Below are 26,065 nucleotides of genomic sequence, written 5' to 3'. Positions count from 1 at the left end.
AGGTCTCCTGGAATTACAACTGATCTCCAGGCTACAGAGATCAGTTCCCTTGGAGAAAATGGCTGCGTTGGAGGGTGGAGTCTGGGGCATTACACCCTGCCGAGGTCCCTCCCATCCCCAAACCTTGCCTTCCCTGGACACCATCCCCAAATCTCCGGGGATTTCCCACCCCATGGTTGGCAACCTTAGCAATTACTCCTTCTCTTTTCCAGGTGGCGCCTCGACACACAGTGTGGCAGCTCTGCTGGCGCTAGGCCAAGTCTGAGCCCACTCAATGCCAGGACGGGAGACTTCCCCACGGTGCCACCCGAAGCATCTGCTCTGTTTGTCTACCATCTTGAGTTCTGCGATGGAAGAAAAGTAATATATACATAGGGGTGATTGTGAATTTCTCATCCTTACTCTTTTTTTTTTAAAATTTTTAGTCAATGGAAAATGAACACAACCTGAAATTGACATGAAATTTGTATTAATTTAATCATTCAAAAGTGACTTTGACATAGATCCCATAGAATGGGATTTGACTGGGCACTGAAAATAACTACATCTTTTGCTCCCAAACATAATGTTCGCCCTGATGTAAGGTCCCACAAACATAGCTTCACTTTACTCTCAAACAGCACGTACAGGAGAATGCTTCTCAAGAGCCTGCAAAGACATGTGCCTTTTCCTATTGCATGGTGCCTTTTTTATAGATCTTGCTTCACTTGCCTTGCCGTACATGTGCTTTCTTTCTTTCTGTTTCTCCCCGCTATTTTACTTTAAATGGAAGTTGTGATCAGGACTGGCAGAAGGGAAAGGTTTCCACCCCCTGCCGTTTTTTTTTTTTTTTTTTTGCTCAGAACTGAGGAAAGCAGCTTGAGGAACTAATGGAGGAAAAGATGAACTCTCTGAATAGGACACACTAGGACACACTCCGACTCTTGTGAACACAGTGGAACGTACTTCTGTGTGCAGACGCACAGGATCAAGCTGCTAGGTTGCACACTTATGCACATACAAATAAGTCCTAATAAACGTAATTCTCATCCTTACTCTTTTGACCCCCAAATCTCTGTTTTTGACTTAACCTGAGTCATACCCATAATTTATTTGCTTCGTTTATAGTCCACCTTTCTCAGTGGAGACTCAAGGCATAATATGCAACTAAAACAATGCAAACAGAGCAGTATACGGCAAACCATCAACAATGCAATAACACAGGATCACAAAATTAGATGACAGCGCACTATAAATTAGAGGGTAGAGCCAGGCAACTGGTGGGAGCTTCTGGGGCAGGAACATGGGGGGGGGGGGCGCTATGTCAGCATCTGCACCATGATGTCACTGCCTGGAAAACCCGTAAGTGACATCAGGTAGCTCTAGGAATCACTGGAAACTCTATCGCAAAACCTGGAAGTGGCATCAGGTAGTTCTAGGAATCACTGGAAACTCTATAGTAAAACCTGGAAGTGACATCAGGTAGCTCTAGGAATCACTGGAAACTCTATAGTAAAACCTGGAAGTGACATCATGTACTGTAGCTCTATGAATCACTAGAAACTATCATAAAACCATAGAGGTTCTGCCCATTCCTAGAGCTACTCCACCTCATTCCGGGTTTTCCCTATAAGTGACCTTGTGGTGCATATGATGCCAACATATCTTTTCTTTTTCTGCCACTGCCACTCGGAGACCTCCCGCCATAGCAGGAGGCCTGGCAGAGATCAGACTGAATAAGTGAAATTGCAAGTCACTAATCCACAAATGCTGACACTCTTCTGTGTGTTAAGTTCCGACTCATGGCGACCCTATGAATCAATGTCCTCCAAAACGTCCTATCCTTAACAGCCTTGCTCAGATCTTGCAAACTGAGGGTCGTGGCTTCCTTTATAGAGTTAATCCATCTCTTGTTGGGTCTTCCTCTTTTCCTGCTGTCTTCAACCTTTCCTAGAATGAATGTTAGGATGAAAAGGCAGCAGAGAGGCAGATGAAATCCCCAGTCCCCAGTCAGCACACACTTTTTAAAATTGTGGAACTCTCTGCCCCAGGATGTGGTGAGTGCTGCCAACCTGAAAGGCTTGAAGAGGGGAGTGGACATGTTCATGGAGGAGAGGGCTATCCATGGCTACTAGTTAAAATGGATACTAGTCATGATGCATATCTATTCTCTCCAGGATCAGAGGAGCATGCCGAATATATTAGGTGCTGTGGAACACAGACAGGACAATGCTGCTGTAGACATCTTGTTCGTGGGCTTCCTAGAGGCACCTGGTTGGCCACTGTGTGAACAGACTGCTGGCCTTGATGGACCTTGGTCTGATCCAGCAGGGCTTTTCTTATGTTCTTAAATTCCAGGTTTGTAGGAATTTGACCTGCATCTGTTTTGTGCTTGCAGGTAGGTGGAGACACAAGCTGGCTCAGCTCCACCCAGCACTGAAAACAGGATCCCGGGCTGAGCCTCAATGAACTTCAGTTCTCATTAAGCTCAGGATCACCACCCCTTTCCAAAATCAAGACAGATTTGTCCATGAAAAAGACATCGGAAAGGGGGATTCTTTTGCAGACAACCGGCTGAGATTTCCAAGGAGCCAAGACTCTGGCCAGCCTTTGAAAAGATAAAACTGCCACCGCCTGGCTTTGAGGCTCCGGTGGCAGCTCTGTACTCCAGCAGACAATTTAAAAAACTTCCCTTCTGCTGCCGAACTGCTCAGCGCGTGATCATTAGCCGGGCCAGCTTGCATCTCCGTCTGCCTGGCAGCATAAAACCGAGGCAGATAAAAGCCAAAAGACCAGAAGGAAAGGAAAGCAGAGCTGCCGCCGGCTTGTGTAAAGCAGCGTCGGGGCCCAAGTTGGCGTGAGATCGACATGTACATTTTAAAAGGATGCTTAACAAATGGTTGCCTAGCACAGATACAGCCCTTTCATAAGACAGTGGACTTCAGAAGAAGAAAAAGAAGAGTTGGTTTTTATAGCCCGCTTGTTCTCTACCCTTAAGGAGTCTCAAAGCAGCTTACAATCGCCTTCCCTTCCCCTCCCCACAACAATCGCCTTCCCTTTCCCCTTGGGCGAAAATGCTCGGTCGCTTTAGCCTCCTTTATTCCCTGTTTCAGCCAGGATTCAGCCAGGATCGAACTCATGTGTTTTCGCCGATCCTGGCTGAATCCTGGCTGAAACAGGGAATAAAGGAGGCTAAAGCGACCGTGCATTTTCGCCCCTTGTGAGGTAGGTGGGGCTGAGAGACTTCGGAGAGAACTGTGACTGACCGAAGGTCACCCAGCTGGCTTCATGTGGAGCAGTGGGGAAACCAACTGGTTCATCAGATTAGAGTCATAAGAACATAAGAAAAACCATGCTGGATCAGACCAAGGTCCATCAAGTCCAGCAGTCTGTTCACACAGCGGCCAACCAGGTGCTTCTAGGAAGCCCACAAACAAGTCTGCTGCTTATGAGTAGGAGTGGAAAATCAAACCCAGTTATCCAGATTAGAGTTCACCGCTCTCAACCACTACACCATGCTGGCTGTCATCCTACACCAGTTACCCTGCTAGATGAAACCCAATTCCAGCTTCCTCCTGGGAAATCCATCCACAAAGTATGAAGGCCACAGACTTCCACTTGTCTTCCAGCAAGTGGCATTCTACGGCATACCGCCTCGGAACATGAAACTCCATATTAGCCACCATTTGTTTATTTTATTTAAAACATTTTATGCCACCTTTCCACCCAGCCCAGGGTCCCCAGGTAGCACACATTAAAACATTGAAACTTCTAAACTTTTAAAATAATTCAAGAAAAACACACAAACAACCAATACCAGAACCAAGGAGAAGGGTTACAATGAAGGTTACTGGGGATATGCCAAATGAAACCAAAAAAGTCTTCACCCACTAGCAGACAACACCAATAGGATAGAGCAGAGGTTCCCAAACTGTGCTCCAAGGAGCACTTGGTGCTCTGCGAAACATCTCCTAGTGTTCCACGGAGAGAATGGAAACAAAAATACTACTGTCATTCTGTTTCTGCACCTTTTCCCATTCTTTCTCTTTCTGTTCACAGCAACCAATTCCAGGGAGCCAAACAGGAACATCACAAATATCTGTGATCTTTGTCAGCACCTGAAGCAAAAATCACTTACTCACTGTGTTGGGTGTCACACACATGAACACATGAAGCTGCCTTCTACTGAATCAGACCCTTGGTCCATCAAAGTCAGTATTGTCTACTCTACTCAGGCCGGCAGCAGCTCTCCAGGGTCTCAGGCAGAGGTTTTTCACATCACCTACTCACCTAGTCCCTTTAACTGGAGATGACGGGGATTGAACCTGGGGCCTTTTGCATGCCAAGCAGTGGCTCTACCACTGAGCCACAGCCCCTCCCGCTAGGCAAAATCAACGGGTTATTGCTCATCACTGGTCATTGTTCAAATAGCTGACTGGCTTCCTATTGCACAAGGTGCTGATCTATTATATCTCTTTTGAAGTTCTATGAAACTGGCTTCACATGCTTCAATGTGTGTGTTAAGTGCCGTCAAGTCACTTCCGACTCATGATGATGATGATGATGATGATGACTCATGGCAACCCTATCAATGTCCTCCAAAATGTCCTATCTTTGACAGCCTTGGTCAGATCTTGCAAACTGAGGGCTGTAGCTTCCTTTATAGAGTCACTCCATCTCTTGTTGGGTCTTCCTCTTTTCCTGCTGCCCTCAACTTTTTCTAGCATGATTTTCTTTTCCAGTGACTTGTCTTCTCATAATGTGACCAAAATACGATAGCCTCAGTTTAGTCATTTTAACTTCTAGGGTCAGTTCAGGCTTGATTTGATCTATAACCTATTGATTTGGGAATTTTGGCAGTCCACAGTATCCGTAACACTCTCCTCCAACTCCACGTTTCAAAGGAATTCACTTTCTTCCTATCAGCTTTCTTCAATGTCCAGCTTTCACACCCATACATAGTAATAGGGAATACGATGGCATGAAGTAACTTGATCTTGGTGGCCAGTGACACATCCTTACATATGCTAGGAGGAACTATTCCACAGGGATCTCCCACATTTCTTTTTCTTTCTTTCTTTTAAGATTTGGAAACCTTTATGAAAACATACACAGCTCAGACAACCCAGTCATTTAAAAAATAAAAGATTGTTTAAGAAGCTGAAAATACCACAATTAACTGAAGAAGATAAAAGTAGGTTAGACAAACCATTAACAATAGAAGTAGCTTTAACTATGACATCTTTTTAGATAGATAGATAGATAGATAGATAGATAGATAGATAGATAGATAGATAGATAGATAGATAGATAGATAGATAGATAGATAGATGGCTTTAGCACAGAATGTTATCAGACCTTTACCGAAACACTTGTTGAACCACAATATAAAGCATAGCAAGCAATTTATTCAAGTAAACATTTCCTGCAGTCTTGGAGTTTGGGAAAGATTATACTAATTCTTAAACCTGGAAAGGATAGTAATGAGATTAGCTCCTATAGACCCATAACTCAATTAAATAATTATTATAAGATCTTAATAACGTTATCATCATTGACTAGCACTGGAATTCCACGCAGCCTCGGCAACAGTCACAGAGGAGCTAGGCCAGGGGAGGTTTTGCATTTCCCCAGGGCACTTTGAGCGACAGGGGGAAATGAGATGTCCTCGCAACGGAGCTGTCAGCCTGAGGCATCCGGACTGCCACAAGCAAGCATCGGCAGTGCGCAGTTGTTGCAGGGGGGAAGTGAGCAGAGATGCCCCTTGGAGATGCTGCACAGCAGATCAACTCCATGCAAGTAATTACTTCCTGCGCGTGTGATGGGAGTTCGTGTTGCGAGAGAAGTCCGGTGAGACCGGGGAGGGGAATCAACATGCCCATCTGTCCTTTTTGTCTCTGAGCGGTACATGTGTGAAAATAGTCTGCGTCAGCTGACGAAGGCCTCCTGCTCTGAAGCAAAAGTAAGAATTGGTAATGAGCATAATGTGCCTACTGTTGAGCCACGGATCCTTCCCACGTGGAACCCAAGAAGCTGCCAATTAGACCTAGCCCGACCATCTAATCCAGTGCTTACGCCAACTGGCTCTCAGTTCTTTCCCAGTCTTGCTACTGGAGACTGAGAGATAGCCAGTGTAGTGTTTAGTGTGTTGGACTAGGATCTGGCAGAGAAAGAAAGAAAGAAAGAAAGAAAGAAAGAAAGAAAGAAAGAAAGAAAGAAAGAAAGAAAGAAAGAAAGAAAGAAAGAAAGAAAGAAAGAAAGAAAGAAAGAAAGAAAGAAAGAAAGAAAGAAAGAAAGAAAGAAAGAAAGATCCCTGCACATAGAAAGCTAGCTAGAACTCTTCTCTCTGAGATGCTGCTTTTCTGAAGGATGGATAAGCTTTTTGTTTTGCATGGAGGAACATACCCAACATCTCCTGTCTGAGATCTTTCTAGCTGAAGGTGCCAAAGACTGAACCTGGGATCTTCTGCTTCTGAGCCACAGCCCTTTCTCAAGGAAGGAAGGAAGGAAGGAAGGAAGGAAGGAAGGAAGGAAGGAAGGAAGGAAGGAAGGAAGGAAGGAAGGAAGGAAGGAAGGAAGGAAGGAAGGAAGGAAGGAAGGAAGGTTGATTTTTATATGCCGACTTTCTCTACCACTTAAGGAAGAATCAAACTGGCTTACAATCACCTTCTCTTCCCCTCCCTACAACAGACACCCTGTGAGGTAGGTGGGGCTGTGAACTGTGAACTGAGAACTGTGACTAGCCCAAGGTCACCCATCTGGCTTCATGGGTAGGAGTGGGGAAACCAACCCGGTTCACCAGATTAGAGTCCACTGTTCCAAACCACCACTCTTAACCACTACAACGCGGTGGTGTAGTTACAAGAACTGACACATGGAAAAAATAGAATATACAGTAGCCAAAGCCAATGGTATTGTTCAATTCCACTGAAGTTGCATCAGATAAAAACCAGGAGACTGCTGGGTCAGACCAAATTTCATTGAATCCTGCATCGTTTCCACTCCGTGGCCAGCCAGTTGCCCACAGGTAGCCTATAACCAGGATGTGAAGGAAAGAGCCCTGCCCTGATTTTGCCTAGCAGCAGCTGGTATTCCAAGGTACACTGCCTCTGAACCTGGAAGCTCTATTGACCTATCTGAGGCTCAGCCATCAGTAGACTTCTCATTCATGAATTTGTAGAGTCCTTTTTTTAAAAAGCCAGCTAAGTTAGCGGCCCATGATGTGTCTCGCGGCGGTAGATTCCATAAATTAATGGTGTGTCGCATAGAACAATCGGGCTTATTAACATGTCGCTACGTTTCTGGCTACCTTGTGCAAGTGGAGAAATCATTAATTTAAGAACAGGAAGTATTAAGTAGCTCGTCCGCAGATGCGTGACCCCCCCCCCCCCCCATGTGCTGATTGAGATTGGGAGGGATCCCAGAACAATTGGCTTTCTTTCCTGGTAAAGAACACTTAAACAACTGTGGGTGGCAGATTCTGAGCTGCTCTGAACCCGACCTTCGGGTTGGGGAGAGCGGAGTAGGATTGTAATAAAAATAAAAAATTCTCTCTCTAGAAGGATAACGCAAGAAGGACAGAAGGCCGTGTCTTGTGGCACCAGGCGCCAGCTGCCACAGAGCGGGAAACCCTCCCTTTGCCAAGAAGGGGCACAAAGTCACTGTGTCACATACACATCAGGCTCTGTCTATGCGCAGCACATGCCTTGTTTCAGCTGCTGGGAAGACACAGAAGGCTCACAGCCCTTAGGCCTCTATGTTGCACACTCTCCTCTAGGGTGACAAAGGGCTGCTTGACGAATGCATGTCCCATTCACTCAAGCTGCCCCATCCACAAAGGACAGCTTTACGAACTGAATCCTGGTGCCCCGTTAGGGACGCCTCATTAATAGTTTGCTAGGACCAACTTCAAGGTTCAGCTCTCTCACTGAGAAACTCTCTGGGTGGGGCTGTGAGGTAGGTGGGGCTGAGAGAGCTTTGACTAGCCCAAGGTCACCCAGTTGGCTTCATGTGTAGGAGTAGGGAAACCAACCTGGTTCACCAGATTAGCGTCCACCGCTCACGTGGAGGAGTGGGGAAGCAAACCCGGTTCTCCAGATTAGAGTCCACCGCTCCAAACCACCACTCTTAACCACTACACCGCACTGACTCTCTTAAGGTTGCCACCTCTGCCTTGGGAAATTCCTGGAAACTCAGGCGTGGAGCCTGGGAAGAGCGAGGTTTAGGGACCTCAGCAGGGTACAATGCTACATAATCCACCCTGCAAGACAGCCATTTTCCTCCAGGGGATCTCATCTCTGTAGTCTGGGGATGAGTTGTAATTACAAGAGATCTCCTTGCCCCACCTGGAGGTTGGCAACCCTTCTACATCTCGCCTCCAACGTGCCTCTGCATAAACCTTACGTCGTGACATAGCTTGCTGTTCTGATGGTGAGGCTTATTTTGAACTGTTGCCAACCGACCATGAGACAATGACAGGCTTGCCAATATTTTACCAATCACAATAGGGAAGCTTGTCTACTGGCCTCGCGTTTATTTTATTTACACACCAAGGATCACACTACAAATGCTTATGTGTTATTGCAGGCTCTCATCGGCCTCCTCGGCCTAATTAGTTTGTTCTGCAATCTTATGCAGAGAGCCAGCGTGGTGTAGTGGTTAGGAGCAGTAGTTTGGAGCAGCAGACTCTGATTTGGAGAACCAGGTTTGATTCCCCACCACTCCACATGAGCGGTGGAGGCTAATCTAGTGAACTGGATTTGTTTCCCCACTCCTACACATGAAGCCACCTGGGTGACCTTGGGCTAGTCACAGCTCTCTCAGCCTCACCTACCTCACAAGGGTCTGTCATGGGGAGAGGAAGGGAAGGTGATTGTAAGCTGGTTTGATTCTTCCTTAAGTGGTAGAGAAAGTCAGTATATAAAAACCAATTCTTCTTCTTCTTATGATATCTTGTCATACTTAACAGTTCAAACTGTTTGACACCAGCTGCAGTGTGTAAAACAGCCATGCGCGCGCTACATGGTCTCTTAGTGTTCATGCATGTGCATTTTATGCTTACATGCACTACGCTCGCACAGAGATTTAACTTCTTTAGAACAGGAACAAGATGACATGAATGAAGAAGAAGAGTTGTTTTTTATATGCCAACTTTCTCTACCACTTAAGGAAGAATCAAACCAGCTTACAATCACCTTCCTGTCCCCACAACAGACACCCTGTGAGGTAGGTGGGGCTGAGAGAGCTGTGATTAACCCAAGGTCACCCAGCTGGCTTCATGTGTAGGACTGGGGAATCAAATCCAGTTCACCAAATTAGTCTCCGCCGCTCATGTGAAGGAGTGGGGAATCAAACCCGGTTCTCCATATCAGAGTCCACTTCTCCAAACCACTGCTCTTCACCACTACACCACACTGAGTTCACCAATATTTTAATATGGGGAAAAAAAAAACCCCAAATCTCTCCCACAGCAAAATAGGAATGAATTTGTAAATAGTGATTTACCACAGACCGGTATCATAAAATAGGAACTGTCCCTGATCAATGAGGATTCTTGGAGTGAAGCAATTTTGCTTTCTCTGATGTATCTTTAGCCTAAAGAACACCTTCTTGGCTTTTCTAAACCAATTGCTATTGCATTTGAAATGAATATCGCTACGGGAGGCTGAGGGCACCCTTCTGCAATGTATGGTGAAGGGATGGCTGGTATAAAAATAGGGGTACAATGAGTGTGCCTTCATTTGTAAAATGCTGGCGAATCTACTGCATTTGTATCCTCCTTTGCCTCCAAGGAATTCAGGGTGTTTTACATGGTTCTCCCTTCTGGAGACTGAACATAGAGAGAAAACACTCGCCTCTGACAATCTCAACAGCTGAACTGGACAAAATGTTATAAAATCTGTCACGAGGAACAACGCCAAACAAGATCTGCATTCAGTAGCACCTTAGAGACCCACAGGATTTTCGGGGTGTGAGCTGTCAAGAGTCAAAACTCCCTTCAGCAGTATGAGCTTTGACTCTCGAAAGCTCATCTTCTGAAAATCATGTTGGCCTCTAAGGCACTACTGGACTTGAATCTAGGGCCATTTACGCATGGGAGGTTTTGCCTTGGATTTGCCGCTCTCTGTATGCACATTTTTCCCATCCTGTCTCTCAAAACTCTGAATGGGGGCTTAGTTTTGAGAATTTGGATGGGGGAAATGTGCATCTAGAGAGTGGCAAATCCAAGGCAAAACCTCCCCTGCATAAATGGCCTAGAGCAACATGGCTACCTTCTGAACGCCAAAGCAAGCCCTAAAATAATGGGGAAAGATTACCAGCCACAAAGATCTGGAAGCCTCCTTGCTGATAATAGATATATCCATGGAAGACATGATTACCAGGGAGGATTACCCAGTTATTAGTGTCCCTTTGCACAGTCCCTCCCCAACCAGGGCTAAGCACAACTGCCAATGAATAAACAATTCTCAAAATCTTTAAGGTACTACGTTTCGCACTGGGTCACCTTTGCCCTCTTACCTATCAGGCCCATTCTCCATTTGGAAGTAGCCACAATGCTCCCGCCAATCCAGAAAAATTCCTCCATTAGGTGGGCAACGGAATACTTATTCTTGAGCAAAGGAGATCTGCAGAGATCCATGTTGGAAGCCAAGGCCGCTTCTGGGTTTTGGATGCAAGATTTCCACCTCTCCTCCAAGAGAACGAGGTCAGGCAGCGACAAGGTCCCAGTAGAAGGACACGTATCAAAAAAAAAAAAAAAAAGTCCTCCCTAAAGTTACCCCACCAAGAATCCGAAAGCTATTGTTTTTGAATTAAAAGTCAGGCGTGTTTCCAGGCTATTTTGATTCGCGGCCGGCTTCTCGAGAGCAGCACACACGCCCACCTTCCGCCCTTCCACAAGGCTGGAAGACAAACTCTGAGACGGTTTCTTATTAGTCCAAGTCATTAGCACTTGGATCGAGGCGCTTTTTGAAAATAAAAAGTTCCCATTTAAGACGTTGCTTTAAAAAATGAGGCACCGTTTTTTTCCTGCGAGGCAAAGTGGCATGGTGAGAGATGGAGAGGAAGGCCCCTAATTTGCACTGCTACATTTCCTTCCTTGCCGATACTGGAGAGTCCGGGGTGCTGTCACTCAAAGACCCTGCTGCGTCTTCTGCATCTCGCTTTCCCTTTTGACCACTGAGGATTTATCCCCCTGTGCATATCGGTCCGGGAAGCGCTTGAAATCCTGATGAGTTCCCTGTACTGGTTTAAAAACTTTTAACGAGGCCAACTTAAAAGGGATTTCTTTCTCTGAGCATTGCGCTCACAGAGCCTGCATGCCAATTCTCCATCTAGGCACCTGGAGGTCTCTTCCTCTGTCGAGTCATGATTTTATTTCCTTTAAAAAGAAAAAAGCAGATTCACGCATGCCTGATTTTTAAAAAAAGGCCTTCTTCTGGCCTCTTTCCGCAGGCTCAAGAGGACTCTTTCAACTGCTGAACCAGCATCTTCAGGAGGAGAACGTTTTTCGCTCCAGCAAGAAGGGAGGAAAGAGGTACCTTCAATCCAGTCCCAGGAACACATGTTTGCCTGAAACTCTAAATCCTATGTATACACTAATCCCAAAGCCGGAGCTCTGGCCCTAGCCGGTCAAAGGATTTACAGGGATGGTGGTGGGGGGGGGGGGGTGGAGAGAGAGAAGTGTGTGTCCACCACAGCAAAAGGAAGGCAGGAAGACAAAAAGGATCTGTGATTCTTTCCTTTTCTGCAAAAATCAGCTGGCAGTCTCAGAGGGCACAACAGCCTTACACAGAACACCACAAAATCTCACCCTCAGTGGCGTTTAGAGACGAATTTCCGATGCCCTGCTTAGAGAAAACATCTGGGGAAATGTCAAGGGATACCAACTGAGCTGCAAGAAGGCAGGCAAGCTTTCTTTCTCAAGGGGGTTCTGCCCTCCTCCCCCAAGCGATGCCCCTCGCAGGCCCTGGGGCTACCTGTCAAGCAAAGTGATCGGTAAGAGACAGAGATGCTGGTATGGAATGCGCAAGGCTAGATAAAATGGAGGATGCTTTGGTAAGGGCGAGCTGCATGATAGGACATTCCTCCTATCACTATGCATGCGCACTTGCCACCAACATTTCCTGGCAAACGTTTTTTCAGCAATGCCAAAAATGCCTCCCTTCCTGGCAATTTTTCAGCACTCTAAAAATGTCCCCTTATCCATTTCAATTGCCATCACTTATCCTTGTTCCCACCCCCCCACCCCCCGTTGCCCTTGGTGACCTCACAAAGCAGCCAAATCTTATTGGTTGTGAGCCACTGACATCATCGGAACAAATTTAGCATCCCTTACTAAGTGGGAAGCCCCAAGGGACTCAATTGGGAATGAGAAAAAACAGAAACCAGAGCATTTGTGGGGGGGGGGGGGCAATGGCCTGGAAGAAGCATTGGGGAGGATGCACTTACTATAATGACATTAAAAAGATGAATATTTGCACCATTAGTGGGACAGGATGCCTTCCTCCTTCCCAAATCAGAACTTGGATGTATTCGGCATGTTCCTAGCAAAAAAACACGAGGCTTCATAACTATGGAAATACACCTGAACATTTGGTTCTTCTCAAGGGGGCTATAGCTAGGGCAGTAGGCAACTGTGCCAGGAAGAAAAGTGGGATTGAGGAAGGAAAGGCTAGGACGTACCGCAGTTCTTCTCCAGGCTCTTCCCTGGAGGACAGCTGAAGTGCTTTGGAGGGCCTTAAGCTTATTACGAGAGATTGCTATTCTTGACTCACTTGATATCCTCGGAAAGATAGTCCATGTGCAACAGCCACACAGGATCAGAGGAGCATGCCTCTTATATTAGGTGCTGTGGAACACAGGCAGGATGGTGCTGCTGCAGTCGTCTTGTTTGTGGGCTTCCTAGAGGCACCTGGTTGGCCTCTGTGTGGACTTGATGGGCCTTTGGCCTGATCCAGCATGGCTTTTCTTATGTTCTTATGATGCATACCTATTCTATCCAGGATCAGAGGAGCATGTCTATTATATGAGGTGCTGTGTAACACAGGCAGGACAATGCTGCTGCAGTCGTCTTGTTTGTGGGCTTCCTAGAGGCATCTGGTTGGCTGCTGTGTCAACAGACTGCTGGACTTGATGGACCTTGGTCTGATCCAGCATGGCCTTTCTTATGTTCTTATGCAGCTTACCAGCTATACTTGTTAGTAGGGTTGCCAACTCTGGGTTGGGAAATTCCTGGAGCTATCCCGGGGGAGGGAGCTTAGGGAGGGGAGGGACTTCAGTGGGCTATAATGCCACAGAGTCCCCCCTCTGAAGCAGCCATTTTCTCCAGGGGGGACCGATCTCTGTGGCCTGGAGATCAGCTGAAAATCCAGGAGCTCACCTGAAGGTTGGCAACACTAGCTATTATGAATGTAAGCATCCCAAAGGTTCTAATTGTGAGCCCATTTAACGAATTAATGGGCGGGCACTGGACACTGCCTTGAGCCTACCTGGGAACCTGAATTCCTGGAAGGAATGGTGGGGCAAAAAACAAAAGTCTAATATAAACAATGTGTGTGCATAATGCGTAGGGGGCAATAGAAACAAATGTGCCATCCCCACACACACTGCAAATCAAACACACTGCACATTGCTCAGCCCATATGCCTTTCCCTGACATGGGCTTAGGGCTGTTTAGCTTGGAAAGAAGGCGGTTAAGGGGAGACATGATACAGGTCTATAAAATTATGCATGGTTTGGAGAGAGGACAGGGAGAAGCTTTTCTCCCTCTCTCATGATACTAGAACGCGGGGTCATCAGCTGCAGCTGGAGGGTAAGAGATTCAAAACAGATAAAAGGAAGTATTTCTTCACACAATGCATAGTTAAATTGTGGAACTCCCTGCCCCAGGATGTGGTGATGGCTGCCACCTTGGAAGGCTTTAAGAAGGGAGTGGACATGTTCATGGAGAAAGGTATTCATGGCTATTAGTCATGATGCATACCTATTCTCTCCAGGATCAGAGGAGCATGCCTATTATCTTGGGTGCTGTGGAACACAGGCAGGATCATGCTGCTGCAGTCGTCTTGTTTGTGGGCTTCCTAGAGGCACCCAGTTGGCCACTGTGTGAAGAGACTGCGGGACTGGATGGGCCTTGGTCTGATCCAGCAGGGCTTTTCTTATGTTCTTATGGGCAAAAAGCACCTGCACACATGTAAACTGTACAAGTAGGCTCCAACGACTGCTTTTCCAACACACCTGATCACGAGGATAGAGTTGAACTGGGTACAGTTTGTTCCTGGGCAGACACTGCATCCACATGAAGGAAGTGTGCGCAAGTGAGGCTAGTGCCCTCAATCCGGCTTCTTGCCACATGCAGGCTGCCCCGTACACGAGTAGAAAAATCACAAAGCTCCTCAAGTGTACCTGCCAAGATGCCAAAGGATCTGTCACATCCACAAGAAGATAAATTTAAAAAGGAAGAAGGAACATTTGTTCCTCCCTGGCCAAATTCCTGAGCATAGCCTTCTGTCACACCCACACGCACGCACTTCAGTTGCCAATCAAGAGGTAAAAGAAGTGTGGCGAACTCGGCCTGGGATAATATCACTTTAGAAAATAAAAGATGTAGAGCAGGGGTGTCAAACATATGGCCCGAGGGCCAGATCAGGCCCTTTGAGAGTTCTTATCCGGCCCGATCTAGGCTGGCGAGGCATGGCCCGGACCTCCACCACCAGACACCCTGTGAGGCAGGTGGGGCTGAAGAGAGCTCGAAGAGAGCTGTGACTAGCCCAAGGTCACCCAGCAGACTTCATGTATAGGAGTGGGGAAACAAATCCAGTTCACTGGATTAGCGACCACCGCTCATGTGGAGGAGTGGGGAATCAAACCCGGTTCTCCAGATCAGACTCCGCCGCTCCAAACCACCGATCTAAACCACTACACCACTCTGGCTCTCTCACCAACCTTTTGCCCCTTCCCAAAGCGGCCTTCAGAAATGAGAAACAGTGCTCTTTTTCATTAATTTGAAGTGCAAGCCATCCAAACAGCTAACAGCTGCTGCTGCCACCGGGCAAAAAAAGATACAAGAGTCGCTCCAATTCTATTGACTTGCTAGAGTCCTAATGAGCAAGACTCCTTAGCCATCCATGGTTATTAAAGAGTACAAGGTTCACCGCTTTCATTGACCTCTCCAGTCCTCAAGGGATTAACCTCGAAGCATCTTGGCTGCGGAGGCTGTTGTTCTCTCCCCCTTCCCCCCTTCCCCCCCCCACATACAACAGTTCCAGGGTACCAGATTAGCAGCCTACCTTTATCCCGCAAGAACGGGGATCACAATAATACTTATATTTAACTATCAGCACCGGGAATCAGAGGCAGAATGGAACAGGGCACCAATGCCATTGCTGTCAGACCCAGAGGTAAGTGGAATATCAGCGCTTTGGCTGCATAAAAATCACAAAATCAAAATCACACAGGGTTGCAAGAGAAATTCTAAGAAATTCCCATCCTTCATACACTCCCTTCTCTTTCAGTATTCTTACCCACAGGATCACCCCCAGTAGTTCCCTAAATTTATTGAAATCAGCTTTTTAAAAATCTAGAATACATGTCCTGCTACTCCTTGCTTCTCCTTTCTGCTGTTTAACAAACTTCAGGAGAATATGGTCACTCCCACCTAAGGATCCCAAGGATCAGTTGCTTTCAGAAGTTAACGGTTAACGGTTGCCAAGTGGGTCATGATTGGGGATGCTCAAACGTTCCCTGTTTCCTTCCCTTTTATGTTTTCGCTGACATGAAATTGTCAATCTCTGGCTCAGGGTGAAAGCAGGTGAACCGACAAGATAGGCAGGAATCAAGGCATCTCCCACCTGCCACAGAGAAGACGAGGGACTTAAAGCTTGAGCATGGATTTATTAGAGAGCTTAGGGCAGCTGCCCATATGGTGTAGCTGCTCTCAAGAGACTAGGCCAGAGGACCTTAGGGAGAGTGGAAATTCTCAAGCTGGCATTCAGGAAAACACAACTCGAGCAAACTGCTGAATTTTCAAAATATCTGTGAACTCATCACCGCTGAGCCAGACTTCCTTGGCACAAGTTCTTATTGTAAGGGCTGAAAATTCACCCCATAGCAGGATTCATTTCATCATCATCCCCAAGTTCAGAGTGGTTTACAACAGTTTCCCCAAATGTGTGTACTCCAATCTATTCCATTTTTATCCATCCTCCAGTCGCAGAACACTCATGTAAGGTAGGGAAGGCACAGAGAGAGGGAGAAGAGAGAGACAGAGATCAGCTCAAGGTGAGCTTCATGGCAAACTGGAGATTTGAACTCGGATCTGAACTCCTAGCCCAACACTTTGACCAATACACAACAGCACCCTTTATTTCCAGGCTTCTGTTCCCAAGGGAGTAAGTAATTAGGAGGCATAAAACAGAACAAATGTTTTTAAAATGACATTTTATGGAAATAAAAATAAGTCGCTTTATTTTGTCCGCCCATCCCCATTTGCGAAACACAGGACAAAGACAGATAAGCAAATAAGAACCTGAATGCAACACACACACCCTCTCCAGAATTCCCCTAGGGTTGCCAACCTCCTGGTGAGGTCTGGACTCGGGAGATCTCCTGGAATTACAACTGCTATCTAAACTACAGAGATCAGTTTCCCTAGGGGAAATGGCTGCCTTGGAGGATGAGCTTCATGGCATTAAACTCTGCTGAGGTTGCTCTCCTCCCCAAACCCCTCCCCCCCAGGCTCTATACCCAAATATCCAGGAAGATCTCAACCTGGAATTGGCAATCTGACCTGGTTCCCATCCCTGTCCTACACCATTTTCAAATTTTTGGCCAAAGCAAAATGATAAGTGAACTAAGGAGGAGGGTACATTCCTCTTTGGGAATAATTTTTTTTTAAGCTAACATAATTCTGATTAAAAATACAAAGTTTCTTGGGAAGGATTTGAACACCCTTGTCCTTAGGAAACTCCTGTGGCTCCTTCGCTTCTGTAGAAACAGAATCTGCTCTGCTCCCTTCGACTTCCCGCCCTCTTCTCACATGCCAGACAAACATTCCTGGCTACTCGCTTAATTACCGTGGATTAGAGAGAATTAGCCTATATCGCAACCCAGCAAGTAGGTCAGGTAATAAACCCGCCATCCTTTTACTGGGTCAGAGAAAGCCCACTCTAGAAAGAAGAGAAGGCTGATAGAGTTACCACAGGAATAATTGAAAAAGTGTTCGGTTTTCTAATGGCGGAAAAAAAGCTTGTGTCTGCAACCAACTTTTGGATCTGATTGCATCAGGTCTATTAATTGCAGGATTTTCCTAAATGTACAAAAATATGTACAGATTTTTTTTTTAGCTTGCTGTTCTTCTATGCATTTCCAAAACAGGGCACAACAGGTTGACCCCTGACCTCAGCTAAGCTTTCCGGAGGAGGTTTTAGGAAAGCCCCCCCCCCCATGAACCTCGAATTCACACACATACGAGGCAGGCATTCTGGCAGAAAGCATGTAGGATGGGATTTTGGATTTTGGATGGATAGGGTTGTCAACCTCCAGGTGCTAGCTGGAGATCTCCCACTATTACAACTGATCTCCAGCCGACAGAGATCAGTTCACCTGGAGAAAATGGCTGCTTTGCCAATTGGAATCTATGGTCCTCCCCTCCCCAAACCCCGCCCTCCTCAGGCTCCACCTCAAAAATCTCCAGGTATTTTCCAACCCAGAGCTGGCAACCCTATGGATGGACCGTTTCCAGGAATATGCCCCTGTACTTTCAGAATGCAAATGGTATATATGGGTGAGATGTATTAAGGAAGGACTAGGACATGGAATCATTTTTTAATTTATTTTTTTTGCAGAAAGGGTGAGAAAGGTGCATAAATAGGGTCATCTTAATTCCCAGGCAGGAACGTTTATACTATACCCATTCCCTACAGACCAGATTCAGGAGAAGGCGCAGTGGGGTTTAACTAGGTTTGTTTACCTCCGATTGTTTCTCACGTCTGTCTGCTTTAGCCACACATCCACCTCAATCCCCATCCAACCCCCCTCAGTGCCTGCAATCCGAAAACTTATTAGCAGCCATCCACTTCATTTCATATTCCCGAGCGATTTTTGTTTTCCAACAGTCTCTTAAAATATGCGTCCGCCTTTCCAGTCCAATTGTGGATTTCACGTTGACATCTCCAATTAAGAAACATTTAGTCCGAGCCCTCCCACACACGCGCGCGTACACATGTCTTAAAAGTTCCCTTTGCGCTGGGCCTAGGGGGAAGTGATTGCTTTAAGCGCATATGTTGGAGTCTTCTACCAATTAAGCAACCGTACCTCTCTGTTTTATTACGTGCGCAGGCTATTCAAACAAAGCGAGAAGAAAAAAGGGATAATCAGCTCTTTGGGAGGAGGTTGCATTTGGTATTCTGAAAAGCTTGCTTTAAATTCAGCTTCCACTATATAAACAAAACAAAACAGAAACCCAACCTTTCCCTCCCTCCTCTATTTTAAATTTAAATCAATTCTGGCAATATTTATCTTCCCTTCTGCCTCCAAGCTTCTTAAAATACCCATATGAACCACCCAGAAATGCTGGGCAGAGGCAATCATGCTTTTCAGGTCTGCTTAAGGAAAAGATGAATTGCACACGGTACTGCAAGCTCTTCTTTTGGATGGAAGCAAGGCATCAACCACATGCCAAGGCTCACGGCCTGGCTAAAGATCCACACAGGGTTGCCAACTGTGGGTTGGGAAATTCCTGGAGATTTGAGAGTAGAGGCTGGGGAAGGTGGGGTTTGGGAAGGGGAGGGACCTCAGTGGGGTACAATGTCACAGACGTCCCCCTCCAAAGCAGACATTTTCTCCAGGGGAACAGATCTCTGCAGTCTGGAGATCAGGTTTCTTTCCAGCAGAGCTGCAGGCTGCAGCTGGAGGTTGGCAACCCTGGGTCCACTGCTGACCCTTGACACTTCCATCATCAACTCCTACCAGCTGATGTCACAAGGGTCTCTGGTTGGGTTGCCAACCTCCAGGTGGTGGCTGAAGATCTCCCACTATTACAGCTGATCTGCAGGCAATAGAGATTAGTTCCCCTGGAGAAAACAGCCACTTTGGCAATTGGAATTTATGGCATTGAAGTCCCTCCCCTCTCCAAACCCCACCCTCCTCAGACTCCATCCTCAAAATCACCAGGTATTTCTCAACCCAGAGCTGGCAACCCTGGTGAGAGCCAGCGTGGTTTAGTGGTTAAGAGCAGTGGTTTAGTGTGGCAGACTCTAATCTGGAGAACTGGGTTTGATTCCCCACTCCTCCACATGAGTGGCGGAGGCTAATCTGGTTGGTTTCCCCACTCCTCCACATGAAGCCAGCTGGGTGACCTTGGGCTAGTCACACTCTCTTAGCCCCACCTACTTCACAGGGTGTCTGTTGTGGGGAGGGGCAGGGAAGGTGATTGTACGCCAGTTTGTTTCTTCCTTAAGTGGTAGAGAAAGTTGGCATATAAAAACCAACTCTTCTTATTATTATTGATAAAATATATACTCCTCCTTCTGCCCTTATCAGGGCTACCAAGGCAGCTAGCCATTATGCCTACAGCCATTCTGCTAAACAGCAGAATACTGCATTGTGTGTGTTGTGCGGTCAAGTCGCTTCCGACTCATGGCGACCCTATGAATGAAAGTCCTCCAAAATGTCCTATCTTTGACAGCCTTGCTCAGATCTTGCAAACTGAATACTGCATTACTGAGAATATTTCTTTTTAAACTCAGTTCTATAAAACAGACAGACACATACATGCTAAAAGGTCAATTTTATTCTAAGCTAATACAAGACTGAAGATCTCTCTCTACACCAGAAGGGGTAAGTTCTTAACATCTTTACATACTGAGATCTCCAATGCCTCGCCATCTGCTCAGTCCCAGTGCATACAAATATGGGAAGGGAGATTTAAATTAAAAGTTCCAGCACTGTCACAGCTAATTCCTACCCACTTCACTAAAACAGAATCATCCCAACAGAGAGCTTGAATGAGATTTTGCATTCATTGCAAAGATTTCCAGACTTGAAATGTGAGAGGTGGTGTTGAAAACCTTTTTAAATATTCACATGTGATTTCAAATGTAGGAGGAGACTTTCTAGTATCTCTGTAGGACCGAAGTGCTGGGCCTTTACTTGGACACTGAACTTCTCCAGAGAAGTGCAGCCAAGATAGCACCCCTCTCAGCATCAGGAAAAGAAGAGAGGAAGAGGACGCGGGAAGGCTGATAATGTTTTACAGCATCTTTGTTTGGTGTTTTCGCTTAAGTTACAATTTGTTTCAATTCTTTTCAAATGTATTTTATTGCTGAATTGCAAATTTAAAGTCTGGTTCTAGCCACTGTGCTCAGTCAAAAGACCCAGCAGAAATATTTAATAAAGATTAACATTTAATAAAGATTAACCAGTGTGGTGTAGTGGTTAAGAGCAGTGGTTTGGAATGGAGGACTCTGATCTGGAGAACCGGGTTTGATTCCCCACTCCTCCACATGAGTGGCAGATGCTAATCTGGTGAACCGGTTTGATTTCCCAATCCTCCACATGAGTGGTCAACTAATCTGGAGAACCAGGTTTGATTCCCCACTCCTCCACATGAAGCCAGCTGGGTGACCTTGGGCTAGTCACACTCTCTCAGCCCCACCTACCTCACAGGGTTTCTGTTGTGGGCGGGGGGAGGGAAGGTGATTGTAAGCCGGTTTGATTCCCCCTTAAGTGGTAGAGAAAGTAGGCATATAAAAACCAACTGTTGTTGTGGTTGTTTAAAAACAAATAACTTCCCACTGTTGCAGACAATGTTGTCTAACTTGATAAGCAATGGATGGATTGATTCTGGGTGGGAGATTTGGTTCTCCAAACCCATTTGACACCTGTATGTTAAGCCTTTGGCAGGCTTCCAACGACGAACACGCAACCTAAAGATCAGCTTGCTAGGCTAGGCCTTGACTCCAGCCACACCATGAGCTGTCCAAGGTCCTGATTCCTTGCCTGATCTCTGGACTGCCCACCGGCCCCGTGCCCATATGTCTCGCCAGCCTTTCAAATTGTTGATACCCTTACTCTACCCAGTCCAGCCCCAATCCCCACTAGATGGCAGCTCCTGAACGGGGGTGGGAGGGTTCCATGTAAGGAATGCACACTTCCCATAAAGTGGCAGAACAGACCTGCATTTGCCTTCAACTTTCTTCTTCGAGATTTAATAGGCTGCTGCTGTGTTTCAGCGTCCAGGATTTGGCCCCATATGGGATTTAAACTAAAAGAAACATCAGCACATGAACATAATCTCATTTTATATTACAAGTCAGAGTACAATCGGAGGTGCTTCGTAAATTCCTTCCTGAGTGGAACTTTCTATGTCAGGAGACACAAATGCATACATACTTCTCTTGCCAATTTTCCATTGGTGTGCCACATACATTGTTGTGGGGAAAAGAGTTACATGTTATGTTATGTTATGTTATGCTTTACTATGCTATGCTTTGCTTTGCTATGCTTCGCTATACTATGTTATGTTATATATGTGGTTACATATTGTATGTATGTACATATTACCATATCTGTCTAATCTGTACAGAGAACATACAGGACTGCATACAAAAGGAGTTAACAGAAATCTACACTGGATCATGAGAATGATCCAGAATGAAACACTCCACACAGCCAAGCTGAAGAACAAGTGGGGAAAGGAATGAGTGACATTTGTCCTCTCCTTTATAGAGCATTTTTAAAGCCTTTCTCTATTTAGAGCTCTCTTTAAAAAGCTATCTTTACCCCCAGTGTTTTCCAAGGACACGTGTTCCAAATTGAGGTGTGTGTGTGTGTGTGGGGGGGTGCCCATCACTTCTGCTAGTACAGACCATAATAGGATAAAATAGTAATCGGATAATCTTCCTCTATGGGATTGTGTGTGTTGGGGGGAATCGGTTCATGCCCTGCCAAGGATTCTGCATAAAATGAGAGAAATGCACTTCCAGCAGGTAGCAAATTATGAAACGGGATGGATGATCTCGAAATGCAAACTAAAAGGTTTCTGGTTCAGGCCTTGGCTGATCCTTGCAAAAAGGGAAGAGAGATTGTGCTAAGGGCTGTCCCCTTTGGGGAAAAGGAGGAAAGCTAGCATCTTAGAATTTGCTCGCTTCCCCTTTGCTTGGATTACAGATCCTGACTCTCCTGAACTGAGTGCTCACTTGGCAGCAATTATTTTGGGCATTTTCAAAGAGTCTCCCCGGTTCCAAGTTCTAATGGAGGTAGCGTAATGCCCTTGGGTGGCAAAAGCAAAATCTACTGCTTGCATAATGAGAAACTGCTTTAAGGGAATGCTTCCATTGCACCTGGTAGACGGTCCATCCCCAAACGACAGACAGATCACCCCAGTAGTTTGAAAAACAGCTAGATGACTTTTAACAAGCCCCAGGTGCTCAACAGGTGTAAGAGAGCCATCCCTTCAGCAACAACTGACAGATTAGGAACTAGCCATATGAAAACGGTTTCTCTTGGCTCTTAATCAGAAGAGGGGAAAGCATCGACAAATGTCTCATTTCCATTTCTAAAATGAGTGTCAGTTTAGGCTTGATTTGATCTATAACCCACTGATTTGTGTTTTTTGGCAGTCCAGGGTATCCATAACACTCTCCTCCAACACCACATTTCAAAAGAATCTACTTTCTTCCTATCAGCTTTATTCTTTGTCCAGCTTTCACACCCATACATAGTAATAGGGAGTACTATGGCATGAATTAATCTAGTCTTGGTGGCCAGTGACACAACCTTACACTTAAGAATTTTTAGAAATCTTTTTTATACTCAGATATAAGCATCAAAAGGAACACATATCTACTACTGAGTCAGACCACTGGTCAATCACTATTGCCTACTCCAACTATTAGAGAAAATTCTTGATGAACACCTGCTGCCTGAGCTTTCCACTGGAGATGCCAGGCATTGAGCATGGAACCTTCTGTATGCAAAGCAGGTGCTTAGCACTAAGTCAAGGGCCCTTCACCACACATATGGGACTGATTATTATACCGTCAGATGGCTGGTCCATCCAGCTCAGTGCTGTCTGCTTAGGTAGAGAAAACTCTTTCCCGTTACCCAAGCTCCTTAGCTGGAGAAGCTGAGAGTGAACTTGGAACCCCTCTTTGAATACTGTTATAGAAAAGCAAGGAATAGTCGAATAAATCCCATAAAGCTTACTAACTAGTCAGAACCAAGGAACCAATTTAGAGGTCAAAGTCAGTACTGTCTACTCAGACCGGCAGCAGCTCTCCAGGGTCTCAGGCAGGGGTCTTTCACATCACCTACTCACCTAGTCCCTTTAGCTGGAGATCCCGGGGATTGAATCTGGGACCTTTTGCATGCCAAGCAGATGCTCTACCACTGAGCCACACTGTTGTTCATCCAGTGGTCTTCTATGCAGGCTCTGATGTTCATCCACTGTATTTCATCCGGTGGTCTTCTATGCAGGCACACATGGGAACTGCGCAGAGACCATGCAGATGAACAAGGTGGTTCTCTGATGTAGGGCTGTTGAATTTTTTAAAAATCATTTTAATTTGGATTCGGGGTTAAGTGGCCTTTTTTTCCTGGGAACCCCGAACCGCGAATTCCCCTATGTCGGGGTAGGTAGGAATTTGGGTTTAAATTCGGGATTCCCAAAAAATGCGGCCATTTAAAGCCATTTAAACCCATTTGCTGATTTCCGTGGCTCTCCCTGAAGTTTGAACACACTGCAACTTTTAAATCATGAGAAGAGACCACAGGCCAGGCCTAACTCTGGCCTATACCAACTCCAGGCCACAGCATGGATTAGAAAGCCAGAATAAATCCACACTTAGCAACTTTTAAATCAGGAGAAGAGACCCCTGGCCAGGCCAAACTATGGCCTATGCCAACTCCAGGCCACAGCAGGGATCAGAAAGCCAGAAGGGTTCTTCAGAGACCAGTGCCCACTGCCCTGCCCAGCCCACAGACACAGAACACAGAGGTTCCAAATTTTCAGGGTAGCTTGGAGGGACCCTCCTTGCAAGAACCCACAGGTTTGGTGAAGATTGGGTCAGGGGTTCCGGAGTTATGGGGTCTGGAGGGGGTCCCCCCATCCGCCCATTGGAATGGATAGAAGCCATCTCCTATTCTTTCCTATGGGTGGATGGGGGGACCCCTTCAGACCCTATAACTCCGGAACCCCTGACCCAATCTTAACCAAACCTGGGGGTTCTTGCAAGGAGTGTGTTCAAACTTCAGGGAGATCTGTTTGCCTCGCCTTTCTTCAGCTATTTGGAAGGCAGTTTCTCAAGAGCTAGTTGCAGAGGATAAGCTGGAAACATATACAAATGCAAAATAGGCAGTCTCCTTGCGATTCATATGCAGATTGAGCCAGCTTCAAGCACACAGGAAAATGTCCTTTTAAAATCCAAGTCTCTTGCATGGGATGAAACCGGCTTCTATTCATTCCAATGGGAGGATGGGGGGACCCCTTCCAGACCCCATAACTCTGGAACCCCTGACCCAATCTTCACCAAACCTGGGGGTTCTTGCAATCAGGGCCCCTCCAAGCTACCCTGAAAATCCTGGACCTCCAGCTCAAAGGATGCCCCCCCCCCAGGAGCCGTGGGAAAATGTTTCCAATTCTTCTCTGGTAAATTTTTGTTTAAAATACTTCTTTATTTGCGGTTTCACACTGTAGCCATCCCACACCCACAGTGTGAACCACAAAAGAGGAAATGTTAACAAGAAAGTTCCCAGTTCAAAACGGAGAATCCCTTCTGATTGGCCAGAAGAATCAGTGGGCAACTGCTGGTTGGCTGTTTATTTGTTTGTTTGTTTGTTTGTCTCCTCGAAGACAGACTGCCTCAAGGAGGAAGAGCTTTCTTTGTTTCAAATTGTTTCTAATTAAAACAAAGAAAGCAGGCGCCGCCGCGGCTGCATTCCCCGAAGCCGAACTTGATGAATTCAAAGCAGAGACTCCCCGAAGCTGGCAAGTTCGGATTCGAGAATCTCCGCAGTTTTTGCTTTCGGTTCGTGACGAACTGGGAAGCCCCGATTCAAGCTTGCTTCGGGGGATTTCCAGTTCGGCACGAAACAAATCGACAGGCCTATTCTGATGGCTTTCATTCTCTGTGTGCCTATGGACCATCTGAGCCTATGTCTTCTTTCTGTGGATACTGCTGGAACGGTTCCAAAATTCTCTTAACTTTAATCTCTCCCTGGGTTCTGGAGCTTTCAAACTAACGTTTCTGGAATGGATGCATTAAAAATTCTCAATTGTTCTGTTTTATATTTCTGAATTTTGCACAGAGCACTTGTGTGCATCAGTAACATGGCGGAGGTACAAACTGAAGCGACTGAAATCTGTGAGAAGTGGTGCATCTTTCAATTCCAGAGCTAACACAGGACATTCTCCTTGTTAAAACAGAGTTAAGGAGGAGTGGAACAAAGTCCTATGTAAAACTCTGGGGGGGGGGGGGAAATAAAGGAATGCAAGTCAGGAAACCTACTTGTCTGGAGGGTGTCAAGAACATTAACTCCTGCCCCTTAACATCCTACACAGGCAGGGAGCCATCTCGTCAACAACAGACCTCTGACACTCATGAATTCTTTCAAGCCTGACCTTTGCTTTTATGTCTTTCTGCATTTGAGTCCTGAAATGGGAAAGAAGGAGTATCAGGGAAGCAGATATTTCAGCTGTGCTCCAATATTGTCTGTTTTTATGCCTCAGGTAATATACACCTCAAATTGGACTAGCTGACCTCGAGGGCCACATCCATTTTCCGCAAGCGTTCTGTTGACTAATGAAGATGGAGCACCAGCAAAAGCCCACGTCCTCTAATTTCTCACTGGGTATCCAAGAATGAGGAGGGGAGTCAGCCAATTACGGTTAGGTGCTCTATAGGCCTTTGCACCCTCCTGCTAGACAGCATGTTTTAAATGGCTGCTCATGGTGCATTCCGAACGGTAAATAATTCTTTGCATTGGGTGGTATCGCTGATTTTATACAAAATCTAACATTGCTGTGTGCTCTTGCTTCCAGAAAAAAAATACTGGAAAACAACCCCCCCCCCCAAAAAAATGCAGA

At 46.1% G+C, this 26,065-nt stretch overlaps 1 protein-coding gene across 3 annotated transcripts in view; it reads right to left on the bottom strand.

Annotated features, from left to right (window-relative positions):
• Window positions 1-26,065, bottom strand: part of PLCH2 (phospholipase C eta 2) — a 250,203-nt gene that overhangs the window by 104,341 nt on the left and 119,797 nt on the right. Inside the window, exon 1 of one of the 3 annotated variants that reach the window (XM_056865320.1) lies at window positions 10,498-10,618. The exons of the other annotated variants lie outside the window; for them this stretch is intronic. Coding sequence (XP_056721298.1) covers window positions 10,498-10,618 — 121 coding nt within the window. Of the gene's footprint in view, window positions 1-10,497; window positions 10,619-26,065 lie in introns of those variants that run through there. 3 annotated transcript variants of the gene reach the window in all.

This window comes from Euleptes europaea, chromosome 19, assembly GCF_029931775.1.
Source record: "Euleptes europaea isolate rEulEur1 chromosome 19, rEulEur1.hap1, whole genome shotgun sequence".
Taxonomy (NCBI): domain Eukaryota; kingdom Metazoa; phylum Chordata; class Lepidosauria; order Squamata; family Sphaerodactylidae; genus Euleptes; species Euleptes europaea.
Note: the sequence above shows the minus strand (reverse complement) of the source record. Positions and strands in the feature narration are given on the sequence as shown.